At 43.6% G+C, this 22787-nt stretch overlaps 1 protein-coding gene across 1 annotated transcript; it reads right to left on the bottom strand.

The window, feature by feature from the left end:
* Nucleotides 1-2124: 2124 nt before the first annotated feature.
* Nucleotides 2125-21885, bottom strand: vps41 (VPS41 subunit of HOPS complex). The gene is made up of 29 exons (XM_080543933.1): nucleotides 21700-21885; nucleotides 20914-20952; nucleotides 18472-18579; nucleotides 15660-15737; nucleotides 15083-15157; nucleotides 13761-13823; nucleotides 13446-13511; nucleotides 11403-11522; nucleotides 10650-10796; nucleotides 10331-10397; nucleotides 8674-8771; nucleotides 8341-8470; nucleotides 7758-7873; nucleotides 7610-7666; nucleotides 7050-7111; nucleotides 6708-6789; nucleotides 6164-6256; nucleotides 5894-6021; nucleotides 5579-5723; nucleotides 5362-5403; nucleotides 5209-5259; nucleotides 4976-5113; nucleotides 4779-4833; nucleotides 4063-4203; nucleotides 3589-3725; nucleotides 3041-3140; nucleotides 2885-2929; nucleotides 2585-2664; nucleotides 2125-2391 (listed from the first exon to the last, which is right to left on the bottom strand). Exons 1-29 carry the CDS (start codon nucleotides 21718-21720, stop codon nucleotides 2311-2313), a joined length of 2565 nt encoding a protein of 854 aa, XP_080400059.1. The 5' UTR covers nucleotides 21721-21885; the 3' UTR covers nucleotides 2125-2310.
* Nucleotides 21886-22787: the final 902 nt, after the last annotated feature.

Raw genomic sequence — 22787 nt, 5'->3', positions numbered from 1 at the left:
ACATGTGAAGCAGAAGCAGAAGTCCCTGAACCCAAACCCCAGACGTCTTCATCGCCTAAAGAGATTGCTGAGGAAGGGTTTTCTCACAACGATGAAAAGGGGCAACTGGAGAATTTAACGTGCAACGTGTGCGGTAAGACCGTACTTCATCCTAGTGACATGAAGAAGCACATGAGAGTACACTCAGAGGATCGCCCCCACTGTTGTTTCACCTGCGAGAAGAGTTACAAGGACGCTTCGAGCCTTAAGAGACACATAGAGAGATGCGATAGAAAGATCTCTACTGTAAGACAAAGCGACCCGCCAGCTAGTGACGAGAATGACCAAGAGACAGTTGAGAAACCATCGTGGGAGGGAGGAGGAAACCTAGAGGCATCCAGTGGCGCTGAACTTGAAACAGACTCTGAGGACAGTGACTCACCCTTCACCAGTGCATCTCAGGACCCGTCTTACACCCCGGAACCCAGCGAGACCAAAAAACCCAACAAACTTGTGAAACTGTGTCGTGTCTGTGGCCTACAAGTAAGGGGAAGCATGACGTATCACTTGAGATCCCACTCCGAGGAGCGCCTTTTCACCTGTCCTAACTGCGGGGTGGGGTTCAAGTTCAAAAACGATTTGCGCAGGCACATGATTAAAGTGTGCAAGGTGCGACTGATCGAACACGCGGAGGCCGAGGCCCTAAAAGAAAGGGACAAAACAGTAAAGTGCGACGAATGCGATAAGGAATTCAAGTTCACGTCAATCCTGAGAGCACACAAACTCACCCACAACCCTCTCTACTGCATCGAATGCAAGAGAGTTTTCCCAGACTCTGAAATGTTAACGAGACACAATGTCAAGCACAAACCGCTGCACTGCAGCATGTGCAAGACGACCTTCAAAGGAGTGAAGCACCTCAGCAAACACTACCGGGACGACCACGAATTCAGCGGCCCGTTCGCCTGCAGCCAGTGTGAGAAAAGCTACGCCGATTTACCGTCTTTCATCAGACACGAGAGGACCCACAACGGGGAGCTCCCCTTCCAGTGCTCCCATTGTCCGAAGGGGTTCCATTTCGCGTACGCCCTTACCACGCACGAAAGAACTCACACTAAAGAGAGCCCGTTCCTCTGCTGGGAGTGTGGCAAGAGCTTTAAGGCCAACGTAGCCCTGAACAAGCACATCCTCTGTTGCCACAGTAGCACGGCGGAGAAACGCTTCTCCTGCTCGCAGTGTGGGAAAGCCTACGGGTTAAAAAGAACCTTAGAGCTCCATGTGCAAAAACAACATGCTGGAGTGCGTTACCCGTGCACGTACTGTGGCAAGCTGTTCCTCAGCGCGTCCTCGTTGGTGAGGCACGATCTGATCCACACGCAGGAGAGTCCGTACCCGTGCAAAGTGTGCGGTAAGAGTTTCAAATCTGCGTCCGAACTGAAGATACACACTCGTTATCACACTGGGGAACGGCCGTTCAAGTGCAAGGACTGCGGCAAGGGTTTCGTTCAGTCTTATTATCTGACGTTACACCAGAGGACTCATTCGGGGGAGAAGCCGTGCGTCTGTCCCGTCTGTGAGAAACCTTTTCGCAGCCATGATCTCTTGAAGAGGCATAAGAGGATCCACACAGGAGAGAAGCCCTACCAGTGTTTGGTTTGTGGGGCGGCGTTCAACCGAGCAGAGCTTTTGAAAGCACATGAAAGAAAATCCCACTGACTGAGTAAGTTCAAGGATTGTATTTTCGCAGCTTTATCTTACAGCACCTCAATTAACTGTTAATGAGACCACATTGTGACAACATTCTGTAATTACATTATTATTAACTGTGAATTTCTTTAGATTTTTCCAAATGATGAATGAATGTGTATATGTTGTACAATAAAATGTGACATTATGTACTTCCTGCCTCCTATTCATCATTGATCTCAATAGCTGGAGAATTCCAATGTTGGCCTCATCGTCCAAATACCGATAGAGGGCACTGTATTGATGGCAATAGTCTCCTTTTATATGTACGAGTATAACAATGTTACAGAGGGTAGAGATATGAATGGACAATTATAAGTCACACACACACAAAGTTGGGATTTAACATTAGCATTTTATTTATAACCCTGCATCCAAAGGCAAGCGATGATGGATAAAACGAAAGAACATCCTTCAATATATTATTCCTTCTGTGTAAAGATTGTATTTAATGGAAGTGTTACGCTTTTGATGCAACAGGAGACACATTGTATAGTGACAGGGAAAAGGCAGTCAGCTCAGAGAGAACGGCACTCGTCACAGTGGGCAAGGTGAAGCGAGGAGGACATGACGGGACATTTCTTGTTACTTTTTCATTTCCAGAATCCCACTTCCTGGCCCTCTCCGCTTCGCACTGCAGATGTTGCAAAACTGGACGCCATGAATCTGCAAGAGGAGAGAGCCATAATCGTTAGCCTCATCGCATAACTGCCTAAGTCATATTTTGGACAAATTGAGATATCTGCCTAACTCTACTCTCCTAACACTGCTGATTCACTGTGCGTTATTACCTATGACATCAGTATACATATAAATAACACTGCAACTGCTCTAAAGGTGAGAAGGAGAGGGTAGCTACCGTTCCTGGGGGGGGTAAACACTCCTTGTGGAACATGTGTCTGCAGTGAAACACCACCACACTGAAGGGCTGTGCCATGTCTGAAATAAAACAAAAGCACAACACAACATTCTAAAAAAAGAAAAACACAACATTCTAGACAAGGATGCCTCATCATATTTGTTATATCCTCATCACAAGGATACCTCATGATGGAGCACTTTGAGCTGCAACACTTGCAAGAAAGGTGCTATACAAATAAAGGTTATTATTATTATTATTATCATCAAGGCCATTGAATAGATACAATATAAAGCCTACCTGATGGTAATATAGTAGCATGGCAGGATTCACATATGTTCTCCTCTGGAAAAAGGAACAAACAAAAGTATTGCATTACATTCAAAATCAATACCATCCAAATCAATACTTAAAGAAGTTGTTTTTTGGGCTTTGACATAAAACACTGGTACCCACCGTCGACCCTGACCCCTCTCATCTGGGTCCTGTACATCTTCTGCAGCAGGGAGAGAGAGTCAGCCACTAGGATCTTCTTACAGCCTTCCCTCAGCAGAATCTGAGAGACGGGGGAAACAAAAACATTTGAGCTGGGGGGGTATTCCATCAACGTCGCTGCAACGTTTGCAGGAAAAGTGCTACACAAATAAAAGTTATCGTTATTAAAGGGAAATCCAGGCATATTTTGATAAGTTTCGCGAGACGTTATCAAAATAAGGCTGGATGTTTTTTTTTTATGAATCTTGCAAGACCTGGATTTTCCTTTAGTGTTGATGGAATACCCCCCTGCCTACCTAGGTTTAGAGAGCTGAGGTGAAGGACTTCAGTTTAGCTGAGGCTATTTAGCATACAGTGAAGGGCTTCAGTTTCTCTATTGAGTCATTCTATAATGTTATATACTGTTCCAAGATCTGTCTTCACTTTGGATTCCCAACCGTAGGATAAAGTACTAGTTATGGTGACATTCTAGAACGTTCTGTCTGATTGTGACAGTTGACACCTCTGACCTGCAGGTTGTAGTCTTGTAGGATCTTGACCAGCGAGTCTCGGAGGTTAGGGATCTCCATGCCTTCCTTGATGCGGTGGATGAGGAGGATGGGATCCACGTGGGTCCCGATGTTGTTGAGGAGACCCGTGATGAAGGCTTGAGAAAGAGAGAGACACAAAGAGAGATGAAATACATACCGTTAGCCTCATAGCATAGTTGCCTAAGTCATGCTTCAATTGTGGTCAGCCGAGCCATCTTTGTATGTAGTGTCAAACATGCCTATGTCAAACAGATGACTTGGGCAGATAGTGATTTTGGATTTTGAATGTAAACAAGCATTCTGATAAGCTGACAGCATAGGCAATAATGCACAGTTAATCAGCAGTGTTAGGAGAGTAGAGTTAGGCAGATATCTCAATATGACTGAGGCTAACGATATCCTGGTTATATTGTGTAAACCAGCCAAATGGGAGAGAGTTGTCATGTGACTTACGTGGCTTATCAATGGAGTAAGAGATGAGGTCCTCCCACAGCTCAGCGTCATCCTGCTCTTTGGCGAACTCTATGGCCTTGTCCACATCCTCCAGCTCCTCCATGATCATCTGCAAGGCCCGCCTGCAGTTCCCCATCCTGCCTGTGAGGACAGAGACAGGTCAGGGTCAAGAGACCAAGAGCTGTTAGCTAGGACCTGACTAGCTGGAGGTTTCGGGGCAGGGCGGGGTGTGGCTCAGGAGGTAGAGCCGGCGTCTAATGATCGTAAGGTTGGCAGTTTTTGCGGTTCAATCCCTGGCTGGCCACGTGTCGAGGTGTCCTTGGGGAAGACACTGAACCCCAATAACCATAAGTTATTTTTTCTGAGTGGGGCAGTCCCACTCGTATTTTTCTTTTTTATTGACAGATACAGTGAAGCTTTAGACAGGAAGGATGGGTGAGAGAGAGAGAGGAGGAATGACTTGCAGGATATGTCCCTGGCCGGAATCGAACCGGGGACCCTGCGGTTACATGGTCTGCGCTTAACCCGCTACGCCACCTAAGCGCCCCATGTTAATGGTTTTAATAATCAGACTGAAATGTAGTACAATAATTCTCATACTTTTCATCGAGACTGGATATTCGTACAACACATGATGACAGAACACGCAAGCAAGCAAGGGTGAAAAACCTGTAGTGTACACTGTGTATCCAGGAAATGGTATGATCCACACTTACTGAGTAGGAAGACGGTCTCCTCCACAAAGTTCCTCTGCTGACAAACCTCCAGAGCCTGACAAAGACGGGAAGGTGACAAGACACTTGAGTTTTGGGCTAGTTAACATTATGTTCATTTTGTTTTTATTGTCTAAAGCTGGGTGCTTCAATCGAACAGCCTTGTTTTGAGGACATAATATGAAAGCTAAACGTGTCACCTTCTCTAGTGGACAGTGCGTGCTGTCTCTGAGGAAAGGCAGCAGGTTGGGTCGGTCGTACTCGGCGTACAGCGCGATCTGTATCTCGTGGTACTTCTGACCTTTGTGATGGTCCCTCTTGAACAGTTTGTGTAGGTACTGAAGGAAGGAGGTGGAACATGGTTAAAACGTAATTTTAGACAAACTCAGGATTCTTATAAAATATAGAAAAAAGAGTAGTTGTCCAGACTGACCACGTGCAACAGCTCAGGCCTGTCCCTGAGTTCCTCCACCACTCTGTCTGTCTGTGGTACAGAGAGGAAAGACATACGGTTAGAAAAATGAATGTTGTTTACATTTGAAACCTTCTATGAACGATCAAGCATAGCCAGGTACAGGACACATACCGATATTTTGTCTTCGTTATCCAGGAGCATGTCCACAGCTTTCTGTAGAGAAGAGAGCACATTCTTCAGACAGAAACATACAAAACGTGGTCTGAACGTCAGTTAATAAGAGCTGTGTGTAGAAAAACACCATGTAATGGAATTATTCAAGTCGTCTAAAGACAATTGCAACGAAATCTTCCATCTCACTAGCAAATATCAGAATCTGTCTACCCACCTCTTTATCAAAGTCCATGAGGAGCACTATCTTGTCTTCTATGGAGGCGAAGAGGTTGTGTTTGTGGATGAGCTGGTAGACGTCTTTGTGTCTCAGTCTCAGGTAGATCTCCAAGGCTCGGTCGTAACGCTGGTCATACGTGTACCTGCACGGACGGACATCCCAAGAGACAGTATATTCAGAATCAAAGGACTTCCGAATCTCGGAAGCAGATATCAACGGTTCAATCATTCAATGGTTGTCAAACATTGTCTTGAGAGATATCGAAGTCAAAGTAGTTGATGCAAAATGGCCAGTCTATGGCCTCTCACTCACAGTTCAGCCAGCGTGGTCAGCAGAGTACTGTTCTTGGGGTCCTTTTTGAGGTGGTCAGTGACTGCCTGAACGATGGTCATGTTGTTGTAGAGTTCTCCTGGCCACTCACGGATCAATGTCGCAAAACCCTGAGGAGGAAGGAAGCAGACAGAGGCTAACTAAATGAGATCATATGTACCAACTCGATACTCCTGGAGGACTTGTGGATGTCAGGAGTGTGAGTGTGACGACCACCAGACCGTAAGGGACAGACAGACAGACAGACGGTACCTCATAGTCAGTCTTCAGAAAGTCGTGTAAGATCATCTCATAGATGGCAGGTCTGAGACGGAGGTCCCCTCTAGGCAAGTACTGACTGATGGCCTGGAGAGAGAGAAAGAGTGGGGGGGGGGGAGAGAGAGAGAGAGGTGGAGAGAGAGAGAGAGAGGTGGAGAGAGAGAGAGAGGCGGAGAGAGAGGAGAGAGAGAGAGGTGGAGAGAGAGAGAGAGGCGGAGAGAGAGAGAAAGACAGAGAGGGTGAGAGAGAGGTGGAGAGAGAGAAGGTGAGAGATGGGGAGGGAGAGAGAGAGAGAGAGAGAAAGGGAGTGATGTGGAGGAGAGTAAAAGAAGACTGCTGAACATTGACCCAAAAACCTTCTCAGAGCCGCTAAGTAATTCATTTATTACCACCTCATCACTTTGTATGGCATGAGAACCCATGTGGATGTTAGTACACCTTGCCATACTGCAAGACAAAGTGTATTTTCTAGGTCTGAACTAGTTTTGGATTTGGAAATATTTCAGCACAAAAATCCAGCAAAGCCTGCATGACTCACCTTCAACTGGCCGATGGTTTTAAACCTGTACACCTCATTCTCCCAGAGTTCCATGTTTTTCCCCAGAACCTTCTGACACTTCCTGGGGGATGGCGAAAAAGAAAGAGAGAAAGAGAACGAAAGAGAGAGAGAGAGAGAGACAGAGAGAGAGAGAGAGAGAGAGAGAAAGAGACAAAGAGAGTGAGTGAGTGAGAGAGAGAGAGAGAGAGAAAGAGAGAGAGAGAGAGAGAGAGAGAGAGAGAGAGAGAATCACTTCACCACTCCTCATCCTGGTTCTGCTTAAAGCGTTTTAAGGATGAAACACTCAATCAACTTGAGTAATTTAACCGAAGGACTTCGTACCGAGCAGCGTTGTCGTAGTCTCCCCTCTCCACCAGGTGATTGATGTAGGCCATCCCGATTTTCTGATTAAAACAGCAGAGAAATTCAATTAGGGAACACGAGATGAGGGAATTAGAACTACCTGATTACCTGAACACTACCTGACCATCTGTACTGTGTCGTATCTGTATCATATTGCATTTCATCATATTGTACCCTGTACAGCAATACACATATTGATTCTACTGCAGTATGACTGGTTCCGCTGTAGTACGACTACCATCACTTTATTCTACTTTATTATAACTTACTTTACTTTATTCTATTATTGTGATTTTGGATCCTGCTGCAATGCCAATGCTGAAGAACCTGAGCTAAAGAATTTTACTCTTGTGTACCGGTACATTGGATGTAATAAAAGCAATTCTCATTCTGATCCGAATGATGAATCGCACATTTTCCTCTAAGTAGCTTAGCCACATTCTTTTTGTTCTTTTTGTTTTAATACATTTTCATCAGTAATTTTTTTCTCCACGTCCAAGGCTGTGTACGCATCATCATTGCCAAAACGACTACCTTACCTGAACCTCGTGGCGTTTAATGTTCTTGAAGCTGATCTCAGCAGCCATCAGTGCCTCCTGTGAAAGACACAATGTTGTTTCAACCGATCTAGAACAAGCGTTATAGGAGGCCCTTGTGTGAAGACGTGTTTGAGCCTTCATCAGATACCTCATACTTCTTCTTGTCCAGCAGCCAGTCGATGTGGTCGTCCTGGTCTCTCTCCTTGGCCACCACGATGTCTTTAGGACTGATGATGTAGAACAGGGACTCTCCCTCAGAGTGTTCTGTTGACATGTGAGAGAAAAACCACGTAAAGGACATGTTTGTTGTTCTCGCCATTATGATAACATCTGTAATAAGAGTCATCAATGTGACACAGTCTGATCATTTGGTCCGCATGTCGGCAACCGATCAAAATGTTCGGACTTTTCGTTTCGACGTTGTTGAGAATCGCAGCACAAACTCGCTAGTCAAGCCAGAATACTGCAATACTACACAACGGATTTGGTGAGTAATCCCCCCACTGCTACCTAACTAAAACACTACTTTACATTGTTAGCAGGCTCACAAAACAAGCTGTGTTAGTTGACTATGTGAACTAACTATGTGAGATGTGTCATTGATTTTCAACAACGCGGAACATTTATTCACATTTTTTCAGAAAGAAAAGTCAGTTTGTTACATCGGATCCCGACATGAGGACCTAAGCATTGCGTGGTGCGTGTCTCTGGGAGGTTTTGGACCGCCTCACCTAGCCTGTAGTCTCGACACTCGTTGTCTTGGAAGTTGCGGACCGTCAGGGCGTCAGAGGAGATCTCCTCACAGCTCTCTGGGAGCGGCTGGATGATGTCCAGACGAGGACGCGCTCGGAACTCCTCCTCCTCTTACACACACAGACACACAGAGACACACACACACACACACACACAGACACACACACACACACACACACGCAGACACACACACACACACACACACACACACACACACACACACACAGACACAGACAAATCAACAATACAGTTCCAATGCTCTGTGTGGCTCATACTATTCCCTCTATATAATAAATGTAAACAGACATTACCATGTGTTCAGCGTTCTCCTTCACAAAGTACAGGGTGACCAACTGGTCTGCCAGCGGAGCCAGGCCACTGATGAAGAACTCTGTTTCAAATGCAGACACTGCGAGAGAGAGAGAGAGAGAGAGAGAGAGAGACCGACGTTAGTAAGCCACATCAGAGGCAAATTCTCCCAGTCACGGGGCGGCTGTGGCGCAGGAGGTAGTGCCAGCGTCTAATGATTGCAAGGTTGGCAGATCGGCGGTTCGAGCCCCGGCTGGCCACATGTCGAAGTGTCCTTGGGCAAGACACTGAACCCCAAATTGCTCCCAGTGAGTAGCTTGCTGCCATTGGTGTGTGAACGTGTGTGTGAATCAGGGTTTCCGTTAGAAAAATTTGCTGTCGGACATCGTGTCCGGGAAGAATTCGATTTACCGGACAAACGTGATATATTCCGGTCATCATATTAAAATATAATAAAAAATTTTTTTTGCAAAATCATATTTTTTTTCTCCAAATCTAATATAGCTGTTTGTCGCGGTGATTACTGTTGTGTAGCGGCCTATATATGCCATTTAATGTCTATTTCTCATCCGATACGATTAGATGCGAGCTATATAATATATAATAATATAACATGATTTGACGCATGCGCGCTATGCCATGCGTCAAATCCAGCGCTGAACGGGTCCAGCGCTGAACGGGCGCCTCACTGGGAACTGAACAGACAGCATCGATCAATGAACGGACTCCACATTACGTTAACTGAAGTTTGTTAAATTGTTTGGGATTAATGTGAGTTTTCTATTTTCTCTTTCCAGTTTTACCCTTTTTTTTAAATAAATAAAACAACGTCATTTCTATAACCAGGTCTCACTGGTTGGGAAGGCATTTCGTTTAGCTCGGGAGTATGACAATGGGGAGAACATAACTGTTTATTGAGAAACAATTGATAGGCAGTCTGGGATACGTATATAAAGAAATACCACAATGTCTAGATGTATAACATTTTATTGAACAGTAACAGTGCAAGCATGTAGGCTTCTGGCGTGACACGGCTAGCCTAATTTCCGTTCATATGCCTTTTATCAGATAAAATAAAATAGAATAAAACTCTTTGAAAATAAATAGGCTTTAAATTAACTTGCAATGCGTATAGGCTAATTTCCGTTCGATGTTACAGCCTAGGCTATGCCTTTTCTCAGATAGATAGGGGATAGCCCTGTAAGCTCATACGGGTCTGTATGTCGTCCTGAAGACCGGCTGTTAGATCATATCGCTGAAGTTTGTCTCCATCTTAGTGTAAATGTTGTCCGTTTCGTTTGTTATCCTTGTTATTGTGCGATAAAGTTAAAGCGCTCCGCTTCGGGACACCATTTTCAGCTGAGCACCAAACACACACACAACACTGCCATAACTAAAGGGGGCGGGTCCTTCTCTCTCGGGCAGTGTTGTGTGTGTGTGTTTGGTGCTCAGCTGAAAATGGTTAGAGGGAATTATTTTCACCGGACATTTATGTCCGACGAGTTTTCAATTTGTCGGACTTCAACTAAGTTTACCGGACAAAGACCGGTAATTACCGGTTAACGGAAACCCTGGTGTGAATGTGTGTGATTGGGTGAATGAGAGGCCGTTGTAAAGCTGTTTGGAATAAGGAGCTATATCATCCATTTAGTCCCTCACCGATTTCCACATAGCGGCTGGGCAGGTCTCTGATGTCTGTGGGGTCACGCTCCTTCACACAACATATCTGAGAAAAACAACAACATCAGTTGCGTTTCACCAAGCGTAGTATTCCAACCCAGGTATCCTCATACTGTTATTTTTACACTATTACTGTATATTAAAAACAAGCACACAGGCACACGGCACACGCACACATGCACACACACACACACACACACACACACACAAGCACACGCACACGCACACGCACGCGCACACGCCCACGCACACGCACACGCACACACCCACACGCACACACTCACACACACACACGCACCTTAATGGAGGAGCCCCAGCCGACGATGAGAGTGGAGTTGTTCTTCCAGCAGAGGCTGCAGGGGTACATGTCAGGCCTCAGGCTCACGTTGTCCCGCAGCACGTTGGTGATCCTCTGCTTGGTGCTGATGTCATAGATCTTCACCCCCTGGAAAAGACCCACGGTACACGGAGCATGATTACTGTATGACAGTTAAGTTAAGTCTATGAGAGTTAAGTTAAGTCTATGAGAGTTAACTTAAGTCTATGAGAGTTAACTTAAGTCTATGACAGTTAACTTAAGTCTATGACCGTTAAGCGATCAATAAATACAAAATGGTGGCCTGGGGGTGGTCCGGTGGTCTAGCACCGCGGTCTACAGTGCACATATTATGCCCATGTCGGCATGGGTTCGAATCCGGCTCATGCCCTGCTGACATGCCCTCTCTCTCTCCCTTCTTCTCCTTACTTTCCTGTCTGTCTGTCTTCACTTCACCAACACCCTCCCAACATTTAAACAGGCCCTCAAAACCCACCTCTTCAAGCTCGCCTTCACCAGTTAACCCTCTCCCCCCCTCCCCTTCCCATGTGTCCCCAGCCCTTAATTAAGCCCCTATACTTTCTTTTATTTCTTTTTTTTTCCTTTTTATTATTACTACTCAATATTTTCAGTTTGTAAAGCGTCTTTGAGTGTCTAGAAAAGCACTATATAAGTCTAATGTATTATTATTATTATTATTATTATTATTAGATCGTCTTAGACGGTTAGCCTCACCACGTTGTTGGCCCAGGCGATGAGGTTGCTCCTCCACTGGACGTTAGTGATGGTGCCCTCCCCCTCGTGCAGAGTGGACGTCTTCCAGCGGTTCAGCCAATTCCTCTCATACAGAAGCAGCTGGAGACAGAAACACGAGGTTACAGAGAAAACAATCAATCAACCAATCAATCAATTAATGTAATTCCTCATATGTGACACAAATATCCCCCCCCCACAAAATGTGTTTGTTTATTTAAAAGGGACAATGACAGTCATTGACTCTCTCTGAATTAGCTGGGTAGCTAAATTACATCAGCAGTCCCTGGGCAGGTGAATCCACAGGGGAAATACGGCCTCAGATGTTATAAACAATTTAAAACAGAATTACAGGACATAGTAAAATGACATAAAAACATCAAAATCAGCACATTCTTGTTTAGGACATGGCAAGCGATCAGCTGTAGCTCTCAGCTGTAGTTCTTAAGTGCAACCTCCAGAGGGCAGTAGAGCACAGGGACAAAAAAGGCTGGCCGGTTAAACAGTATTGTGTGTGAGTCTCAAAGGGAATCTATACCACATGAGGTTGATCTCAAACATCAAGCAAACAGATATGTGCAAGACTGTCCTTGATCGCCAATGAGAGGACATTAAGTTTACCTTTTACACCGGCTCACTCAATATGTGATATGAATACCTCAAAAGGCATGATAGTTCAGATAAAACAAACAGTGGATGACCATTTTTATTTTCTAATGTTTGTTGAATGAAGGCTGTGCTGTATTCCATCAAATCTTTTTAAAAATAAAATAAACGGAATTCCAACGATTCTACTCAACGCATTGAAGAAACACGCCTCCTGTAGTCACTCTGTTACGTTTATTCACTCCTAATGAATACAGCAGCCTCTCTTTTGAGAAGGCCACATACATAAACATGTTTTTTGTAGACCGTTTGAAAGACCGCGTCAGTGTCACTGACACACAGACTGATGTACAATCGCCTCGATTTATTATGACCAAGTGAGTCGGTGAGGAGGGGAGCTGTTTAATTCGACCGTCTCCCAGTGTTAACAGTTCCCTCCACAAAGAGACGATGTCACACTGGAACTGGAGAGACAAAATTGAATTGCCTTTGACGGGAGGTGGCTCCGGTTGAGGCTTATTGATTTTCATCGCGGACGCCTTGCGGAGGAGTCCTCAGCACACAGAAAGGAAAGAAATCAGTACAGATTGAAAGAAAACGGCAAAGTAACACTAACAATAGGGGGTTTTCTATACGAGAAAAAATGTAAGATTGTGTGAATGCGGCGGTGTAAACACTTTTACTCCTGCGACAGTTGTACCGTAGCTATGTTTCCTATTGGTGTTACGAGAGCTCTGAGTGCCACGTTATAGTCAAAGGAATCAATTATTATTTAACTGGTGTTACTTTGAAATAAAGAATAGACGTTTATGTCTGATTATGTTTTTCCAAGTCTCTATGTTGATCTAAAGAACTTGGTAAAGAGAAGAGAGACAGTGTGTGTACCCCTTAAGACTATGGACCCTCCTGGTGTTACTTTGAAATAAAAAACCAAACATTTATGTCTGATATTATGTTTTTTTCCGAGTCTCTATACGTTGATCTAAGAACTTGGTATAGAGAAGAGAGACGACAGTGTGTGTGTGCCTCTTAAGACTATGGACCCTCCTGATAATGACAGCTATTTTGCAGTGATTGTGAAGCATTGCCTTTCAAACACTTTTGAGCAAACAGCACTTTGTAGAAAATGGGCCCGCGGCCGCTCTCCCACCAGAAGGCACTCCAGAAAAGAGACAGGAACGTAAAGAGCCTTTCACACCGACCAACAAAGGCCCTGTGCACACTACACACTACACACTACACCGCCCTCAGCCCTCAGCCCTCAGCCCTCAGCCAAGCCCGGGTGAGACGGCTCAAGTGATTCTGTCGCACCAGGACGCCGTCTGAATGAAAAGGTATTGAACACCTGTGAACTAAGAATGGACTAACAATTAAGGTTTCGATCCATAATACAAGGAAAAAAAGACTTTTCAAACTCACCTTGTTGCCTCCAGTGACAAACTGTTTGTAGTTTGACCTGCTGAATTGAGGGTGTAGCGCCACCACCTGGAGAACACGGGAAGGGGACATGTTTAGTGTGGGTCACAAGTTACAATTTAGTGTGTGAGCAGGTTCGTGAGAGAGTTGTTTTGAATTAAGTGATGAAGTTGTACTATTTCCATGGTACTTAGTAGCTACTAAGCCTAAGCTTCTATTGACACTGACAGCAGGTACAATGTTCTCTCGCCACCTTAACATATCTCGAAACAAAAAAATGTGGTCGTTAAAAAAACAAGCACCATGAAACCTGCTTACTTTGACAGGACAGTCGAAATTCTCATGGAAACCCTCTCTCGTATAGAGTCCAAACACCTGAACCTGCAAAAAGAGAGAGGGAAGAGATTATAGGAAGACAAGAAACAGGGTTCCTCAGTAGAATGGTAAACATTCTATTTCGGTCCTAATTGAGCAGTAGGAGCTGTCTGGGAGAGCAGCAGTGTGCGAGTGTTACACCTGTGTATGCGGCGCAATGCTGCTGGGCAAGAAAGAGACTCTGATTGGATAACACTAGCCGTCCGCAGAGTCTCCAATTAGTGGGCTGCTTGATTCTTTGAACCCTCCGGGGTTTTGACACCGAGGTCCTAATCTTTTCTCTCTATGACTTCTTCCCTCCTGGTTGGCTACAGCCGATCTCTAATGCAACAATTATATAACAATTCGCTTGTTGTGTGTGAGTCATAAACTCTGAGAAAAATAAAGTTTCCAAGAAAAAGCAATAACATCAGAAGCCCTTTGCACGAGTTTCTCCCCCCCCCCTCGCTCGACTCGCATAGATGATTTGGGATTATCTGGTGGTGGATCGACACGGATTAACAGCAAACTGAATTGGTCGAGGACGAACAATTGCTGCGGCATTGATTTTAATTGTCGGCGCCACTTTTCGGTGCGACAAGATCTTGTTTTTGGCGCCGGAGTGCGAGAGGAGAGGGGGGGTGATATCAGAGAGCATATCTTGACGGAGAAATCCATGGAGGATGGTAATAATGATCAGGAGAAAAGCGATAACAACAAGGTAAAGAGCACTGAGAGGGTATTCATAGACACCACACGACTGGAGGAGAGAGGGAGCCTCCCCCCCCCCCCCTCCTCCCATCAAGGGCATGATGAACATGTTTTTTTATTTATCTCAAAATGTAGAACTGGTTAGATTTATCGAGGGGAAAACTGATATAAGAAACGATAGCTCCTGGTTTTGAATATTGGAGAAGGGATCCGTTTTAAAGTGATGTTGAACATGCAAACTCATACCATGACATTTAATGTGTGAGTTCCCATCATTTCCCAATGAACTATGAACCATTCTACTGTTGTTCTGCCACTAATGCAGATTATCAATCTACAGTATGGTCACCAAGGATAGACAGAGAGATCTAACCTAGTACAGATATCTATGGTCACCAGGGATAGACAGAGAGAGATCTCTCCTAGATCAATCTATAGTCCCCAAGGATAGACAGAGAGATCTAACCTAGTACAGATATCTATGGTCACCGAGGATAGACAGAGAGAGATCTCTCCTAGATCAATCAATATATGGTCACCAAGAAGAGACAGAGAGATCTGAATCCTTATCTCACCTTGCCGTCCTCCGAGCAGATCCCCACGTGCTCTCCGCTCTCGTCCAGACTGATCTGATTGATCTTCACTGGGCTCTGAGGAGAGAAGAACGACGCAGCATCCATCTCATCTACAGTTAGGATCGGCTCAGCAAGCAGCACATATCTTAGTGGCTGACCTACATAGAGAGTGGGTGCTAGAAGAACAGTTCTAAAAACTACTGTAAGAAATGAAAATGCCAGAATTTGAACGGTGCGGAATGTGATTGATGGGGGGGGAAATGTACTAGATGAGTCAGTGCGTTAACTGTAGTGGTAGGTAGTACAATAGTGTGATTTAAGTTTAAAACGTTGACCATGATATGTAAATAGTACACGGTGGAGTTAAGAGTTCTTACAAACAACCCTACTGTCAGTACTCTTTTAGCTAAGTATCCATGTGTTGTGCACAAATCCAAAACCAGACTTTTTCCCCAATAAGTTTGGGGTGTAATTTTAAATGTCCATGGGTTGACATAGACGGATGACTGGGAAAAGTTCTGATTCAGAGTGCGAGTGATGATTACCGTACGGGCGGCGACGGGCGACGACCACTTACAATTTCAAACTTCTGAGTCACATTCCCCTGGATGTCCAGGAGAAACACCTTCCCAAAGTGAGTGCCCAGAGCAAGAAACTGAAAATGGGGAAAAAGAAAAACCTCAGATCTATTAATCCATAAGACACCTGCGCGAACAATTCAAGAGTTAGCGGAAAAAAATCTCTGCTCTGACGAAAAAAGCTGTGGCGGCAAGAGGATTAAAAATGCACTCTGTCTAGCGTAGCTGGTGGCAGGCGGGCAGAGTGAGAGGGGGGGGGCTGGGGGGGATTGGGTGGGCTCCGGGGCAAAAACTGTGAAATTACAGGGGGTGGGAAAACCCTTATTTATTAAAGCAAGCAGTGTGAAATGGTATTTCTTCTCTCAAATTAAAACGCTTAAACATAATAAATGTACTGTACATGTGACTTCTCCGCGCGCTGCCGGCGACCCGACCGCCTCCGCAGCTCGGCATGAAGCCATTACTTCTACTGAGCAGCAACTGGTTCTCATGTCCTGTGTGTGTGTGTGTGTGTGTCTGTGTGTGTGTGTGTGTGTGTGTGTGTGTCTGTGTGTGTGTGTGTGTGTGTGTGTGTGTGGGGGGGGGGGGGGGGGGGGGTCTGTGTGTGTGTGTGTGTGTGTGTGTGTCTGTGTGTGTGTGTGTGTGTGTGAGAGAGAGAGAGAGAGAGAGAGAGAGAGAGAGAGAGAGAGAGAGAGAGAGAGAGAGAGAGAGATTGTATGGGTGAGTGTATGAATGTGTATGTGGTAGGTCCGCTGGGAAAATAAATTATAAAAAACGGGGAGGTTTTTTGGCATTAGATTAAGTGTGCGTTCTTCCACCTAGGCCTGGCTCCAGCCCCTCCCCCTGGCTAATGCCCCCCCCACCCTCTCCAGACCTGTGTGTGTGTGTGTGTGTGTGTGTGTGCGTGTGTGTGTGTGGCGAGCCCACCATGCTTCACTGCAGTCTATAATGAAATGCTTATATTTACAGGCACAGCTGAGCATGTCTGACAGAGCCCCTGCAATCTCCCCAAATAAAATAACCCAAAATAAATAAATAAAGGGGTCAACCTTGCGAGGCGGAGCGACTTTTAAAAGGATTTATCAGAATGGAATTGTTCAAATGAAATTCCGATTCAGACACTTAAAATATGAGGCAATACGGGGTGGGGTGTGTTTGGAACGGCGCAGGGAGGGGATGGCAGGGTTGGCTGTGTGTGTGACAGTACAGGTAGCTGGCTAGGAGGTACACAAGCAAAAACATATCAGAAAGAAAGAGAGAGAGAGAGAGAGAGAGAGAGAGAGAGAGAGAGAGAGAGAGAGAGAGAGAGAGTCAGATCACATTTAGAATTTCAACACAGCAATGTGTCTCTCACACTGGCCTGTACAGGGGTGTTTTTTTATGAGATTAAAAAAAACTGAAAGAAAGAAAACCCTCAAAGTGAAAATAAATAAATGAAAATCAATAGTGGTTAATAAAACATCAGGTGCGGAGACATAACCAGGTATGACTCGGCCTCTGTTCAGCCGTGCATGAGTGCGCGCGGGTGCCATGGCGATTAGCCACCCAGCTCAAGAGTGGCCCGTTGGAAAAAAATATCAACACTCAAAAAGGAGAAAAGAGGGGTGAAAAGGTAGAACAGAGGGAAGAAAAAAAAAGAAAAAAAAGAAGAGGAAATGACATTGGCGGGCGGCTGTTGATGTGTAACTCCCAGAGCGGGAGGAGTGGAGGGTGAGAAAGGGATGGCGCGTCTATCCAGACTGAACAATAGGTGACATCTCAAACATGCATAAACAATATGTATATATCTCAAACATGTATAACAATATGTAGGCTATATATCTCAAACATGCATAAACAATATGAATATATCTCAAACATGTATATAAACAACATGTATATACACAATATGTATATATCTCAAACATGACACAATATGTATATACACAATATGTATATATCTCAAACATGCATAAACAATATGTATATATCTCAAACATGTATATAAATAATATGTATATATCTCAAACATACACAATATGTATATATCTCAAACATGTATATAAACAATATGTATATATCTCAAACATGTATATAAACAATATGTATATATCTCAAACATGTATATAAACAATATGTAGGCTATATATCTCAAACATGTATATAAACAATATGTATACATCTCAAACATGTATTCACAATATGTATACATCTCAAACATGTATATACACAATATGTACATATCTCAAACATGTACGTATATACACAATATGTATATATCTCAAACATGTATATATCTCAAACATGTATATATCTCAAACATGTATATATCTCAAACATGTATATAAACAATATGTATATATCTCAAACATGTATATATCTCAAACATGTATATATCTCAAACATGTATATAAACAATATGTATATATCTCAAACATGTATACATCTCAAACATGTATATAAACAATATGTATATATCTCAAACATGTACGTATATACACAATATGTATATATCTCAAACATGTATACACAATATGTATATATCTCAAACATGTATACACAATATGTATATATCTCAAACATGTATATAAACAATATGTATACATCTCAAACATGTATATAAACAATATGTATATATCTCAAACATGTATATAAACAATATGTATACATCTCAAACATGTATATAAACAATATTGAAATATCTCAAACATGTATATAAACAATATGTGACTTCAAGTATATAAACAAGTAGTATACAACAACAAGTATATAAACAATGGAATTTGAAATGGAAGTGTAGTTTGAACAGCCCTGATTGGTTGACCTACGTACCTTGTCATGGACAGTCATGCAGCTGGCAGCATCCTTTTGGAGAATCTCTGTCACCCCATTGGCCAGCCGCTCGTACTTCAGCTTAGGCTCCTCCTCGCTGTCCTCTTCCTGGTTCAAAAGAACGATTCAGGTAACCAATCATCCTTATACTGGCATGTGTACTGCAGTGTAGCATGGTGGGCTCACCAGACCCAGATACACACACACAGACACACACACACACACACACAGACACACACACACAGACACACACACACACACACACACACACACACACAGTGTAAAGGGGTATTCCTCACCAGACCCAGATACACACACACACACACACACACACACACACACACACACACACACACACACACACACACACACACACACACACACACACACACACACACACACACACACACACACACACACACACACACACACACACACACACACACACACAAACACACACACAAACACACACACACACACACACACACACACACACACACACACAGTCTATAAAGGGGTATTCCATCCAAAATTCCAATTATTTATCATCGGGGAGGGTATAAATGATTCTAGATACACAAATCAATGTCCACGGCCGGTCCAGTCTCCATCTGTAACCAGATCACCCTGCCTCTCTACTGGCTCCACATACGGCCCGGAGAACCTAAATTGATTACTGGTGCTGCAAACCACCCAGGGATACCGACCACTGACTCCATCTATTGCTGCTGCTATATCCTCCTGTGTATATTTTGAAGTCAGAGCCTCAATATTCCTCATAATCCAGTTTATAACCAATGCTGCATAGTCAGTGGCCGCCTATAGGGTGCATCAACACAACAACATAGTCTGCCATTATGAGCACCTGGGGTGGAGGTGGGGGGGGTGGGAGTGAGGAGGAGATGTCATTTTCGAAAACAATCCTTCCTCACTCAACAGCGCCATGTCTATTTCCTGTTTATTCCAGTTGTGAAATTTATGATGCGTGGACATTTGCCATGGTTTTGCGAAAGCCATACCGAATAACAACAACAAACTCCAGACACTCTTTTTCAAGACTTTTTTGTTAGTGTTTTTTACCTTTGGTTTCGTATTATGGAGGCTTGTATCCGGCAGGTTTAATAAGATGAGGAAATTGGGTTTTTGCCTTTTCTACAGGTGGGATAAGACTGACTGAGTAATGCTTTTGTTCCCCCCTCCCAATGTACATTTTCATATGGTTGCTTGGGCCAGATTCAATCAAAAACCCAACTGTGAGGCACAATCACACGGCACAAAATCGCAAAACGGTCTCTCTTCAAAAACATTTTGAATTTTCCTCCGATTACTATTTCCCTATTAATCACAGGACTAAATATGAGCTCAAATATGAGCTATAAAATCCCAACTGCCGATACAAACCGTGGGACCAAAAAATGTGGACATGCACATAGCGTGAGACTGGGGGGAGAGGAGCAGAAGTAGCTTGTTTACGATATGTGTCGTATAATCTCTGACAAAGCCTTCAGCACGTCTACCCACACTCTCTTCATCCACGCCGCCTGCTGACAGCACAGCCAGAGAAGAAGAAGGCGCTCGGTGAATGGGCAAGCCGCACCACAATAGGTAAAATTAAAAAAAAATGCGGCTTGTAGCCATTCAAAGGGGGACATACAATCATGCAGTCCCAGGTGCTTGTTTGCCAGGGAGTTTTGTGTGTGCTAAAGCAGAGAGGATTCCTTTTGTGGACAGGAGATAGGGGGCAGGGAGACTTTTAAGGGAGTTTTTTTCTTCTTTTTTTTTTCGCTCTCTGAATTGTTTTTCTCGAGGGAGTAGGGATGGAATTCTTCAGTGCAGCAGTCTATTCTCCTGACATTACATTCTCTATTTCATTTAAAAAACAGGACGCGGTCTGACATGCTGTATTTTATTAAGCGATGCTTATACACACAGGAGCTGGATGATAGAGATGTATCTAGAATAGTATGATGCACGTATAGCCTACTTAACAGCACAGATGCAACTGCTATGGCCAGACTGTTGCTTGTTGATGCAGACCATTTAATAACATCACAACCTTCACAAACAATGACAAGAAATTGCATAAGAAAATATGCAGAATCTTTAGTAAAACATATTCTTGCATACACTGTTTTTTTTTCATAAATAAGAGAGAAACTGCACAAAATATCTCCAAGCATACCGTATCATGGAAACAAACAATTGCCAAGAGAGGACAGTTAGAATCCTGCAAGGAGACATTTCAACTTGTCTTTACTGTCGAACAAACACTGTGTCTTTCAATCATACATTCTGAGACAACAGAACAGCTAGGCCTTATAGCCATTTGTAGAGTTACTTCCTAGTACTACCCTAGCCTAAGTGTCAATCAAATGCTCCTCTATTCATAAGGGCATACATTGTTATGACAGATATATTCCTGCACACAGCACAGTAGCTTACCTCAGAGTCATCCGTGGATTCTTCACTCGCTTTCCTGCCCTAAACGAAGCAATACAGACGTGTATGAATCGGGATGCATCATCATATATCAGGGGGGATATAGCCTACATAGGGGGGGGCCTGCAGCAGATAGACTCCACTTGGGTTTGACATTGTGTATGTTGCAGACGTGCAGCGCACCAGTGGTATGAACTATGCAGTCTATTTCTAAAATGATGTGGACCTGCATCATTCATGTATGTCTGCATCTGACAAACTTGAATTGAATTGTTTCACAGTCTGTCTGTATGCCTGATCAGGCATCATTAACTTAGGGCTTGACTAGTCGTGAGCTTAGAATGACATGGTTCTATCTCCATTTAGGGTAGTTCAGAGATATTGAGCGTCAACGTTTTTACATTCCATTATGTTTTGTGAGATGGAACCTTTGTATTTTATGAATTACTCAAAAATGTCAACATTTAAAACCACACAGGCATTAATAAACACCTAATGGATCAGATGATGTAAAAAAACTCAATTTTGACAAAAATGGAGATAGAACCTTATAATTCTAACGTCACGACTTGACATCTCACTGATGGGCATCCTGCATCCTCTTGTGTTGGATAACATCCTGCATCTTTGCATTAGTAGCCTGATGCACAATTGAGTCTGTTGGTTTTGGTGGTAGGTAGGGCTACTGCTTTATCTCTGTGGGTTGAAATGACAGCTTACGAATGAAACAAAAAGGTTCCTTAGTTGCAAAAACATAGCAACAGTGGCCAGTGTGAGAGGGGCTCTTACCTGATCTTCCACTTCCGCCATGATGATGCTCTCTTCACACTGGAATAAGCAGATCTACGCAATGTTTACAAGTATGCAGACAGCACACATGTAGAGGTTAAGTCCTGCGCATAGGACGAGGCTGCAAATGTTCGCTAATTTAGCTAATAGATGTCTGAGAGATCGCTGTGAGTCGCTCGTTGTTGACAGTTGTTGTGCCCCAGTCATGTGAAATCACATGATAGAAATAGGAAGAGTGCGGCATTGTGGGTCTTGGAGTTCTCTTGTCAGGTGTGAGAGCGGCAGTTTCAAAGCACTTGTTTGGTATTGGTGAATAATATAACAACTTAATTATATCATAACTATTATTATTATTATTATATTTTATTATTATTATTATTATTATAAAAATCATAATCATAATCATAATCATAAGAAGAAGAAGAAGAAGAAATTAAGAATACGAATAAGGATACAAATACGAATAATAATATGATTATGGTGACACTAATATATATTCTTTTGAGAAATTGTGGTTATAACATATAGAGACAAATATTTAGCTATAAGAAAGCATAAATCAAGGTCATTTACAACTCTATAGCCAAAGACGCGTCTACCTTGTCAGGTCAGAGGGGGGAAGGTAGGCTACACCTGTTTGTACAAGCCACTCCCCCTAACTGTCTTAGCCACACCCACTTTGATACAAGCTCCACCCACTTTGATTACAAGCCACTTTGATACAAGCCACTCCCCCTAAGTGTCTAAGCCACTCCCACTTTGATACAAGCTCCACCCACTTTGATACAAGCCACTCCCTCAACAGACAGAAGGCCCGCTAGGAAACAATCAACACATTTTTCTCAGCACGTGAGTGATTCCAGCCGAATCGATACTCCATCCATGCTGCTGTGCTGTGATCACACGCTGTGGCCCTGCATGTAGATATACAATATTTCTTATTCTGCTAGAATTGGGCTTTATGTTAATACCATAATGGTATATTTACAGTACATGGACAGTGGATTGAAGCATTGGAACAAACCCTCACTCATTGCTAATGTCTGTTTTTCCATAGATGGACACAAGCTTTTTTTTCAGGTGAGAGA

Source organism: Nansenia antarctica (assembly GCF_963989245.1).
Source record: "Nansenia antarctica genome assembly, chromosome: 13".
NCBI lineage: Eukaryota > Metazoa > Chordata > Actinopteri > Argentiniformes > Microstomatidae > Nansenia > Nansenia antarctica.
Note: the sequence above shows the minus strand (reverse complement) of the source record. Positions and strands in the feature narration are given on the sequence as shown.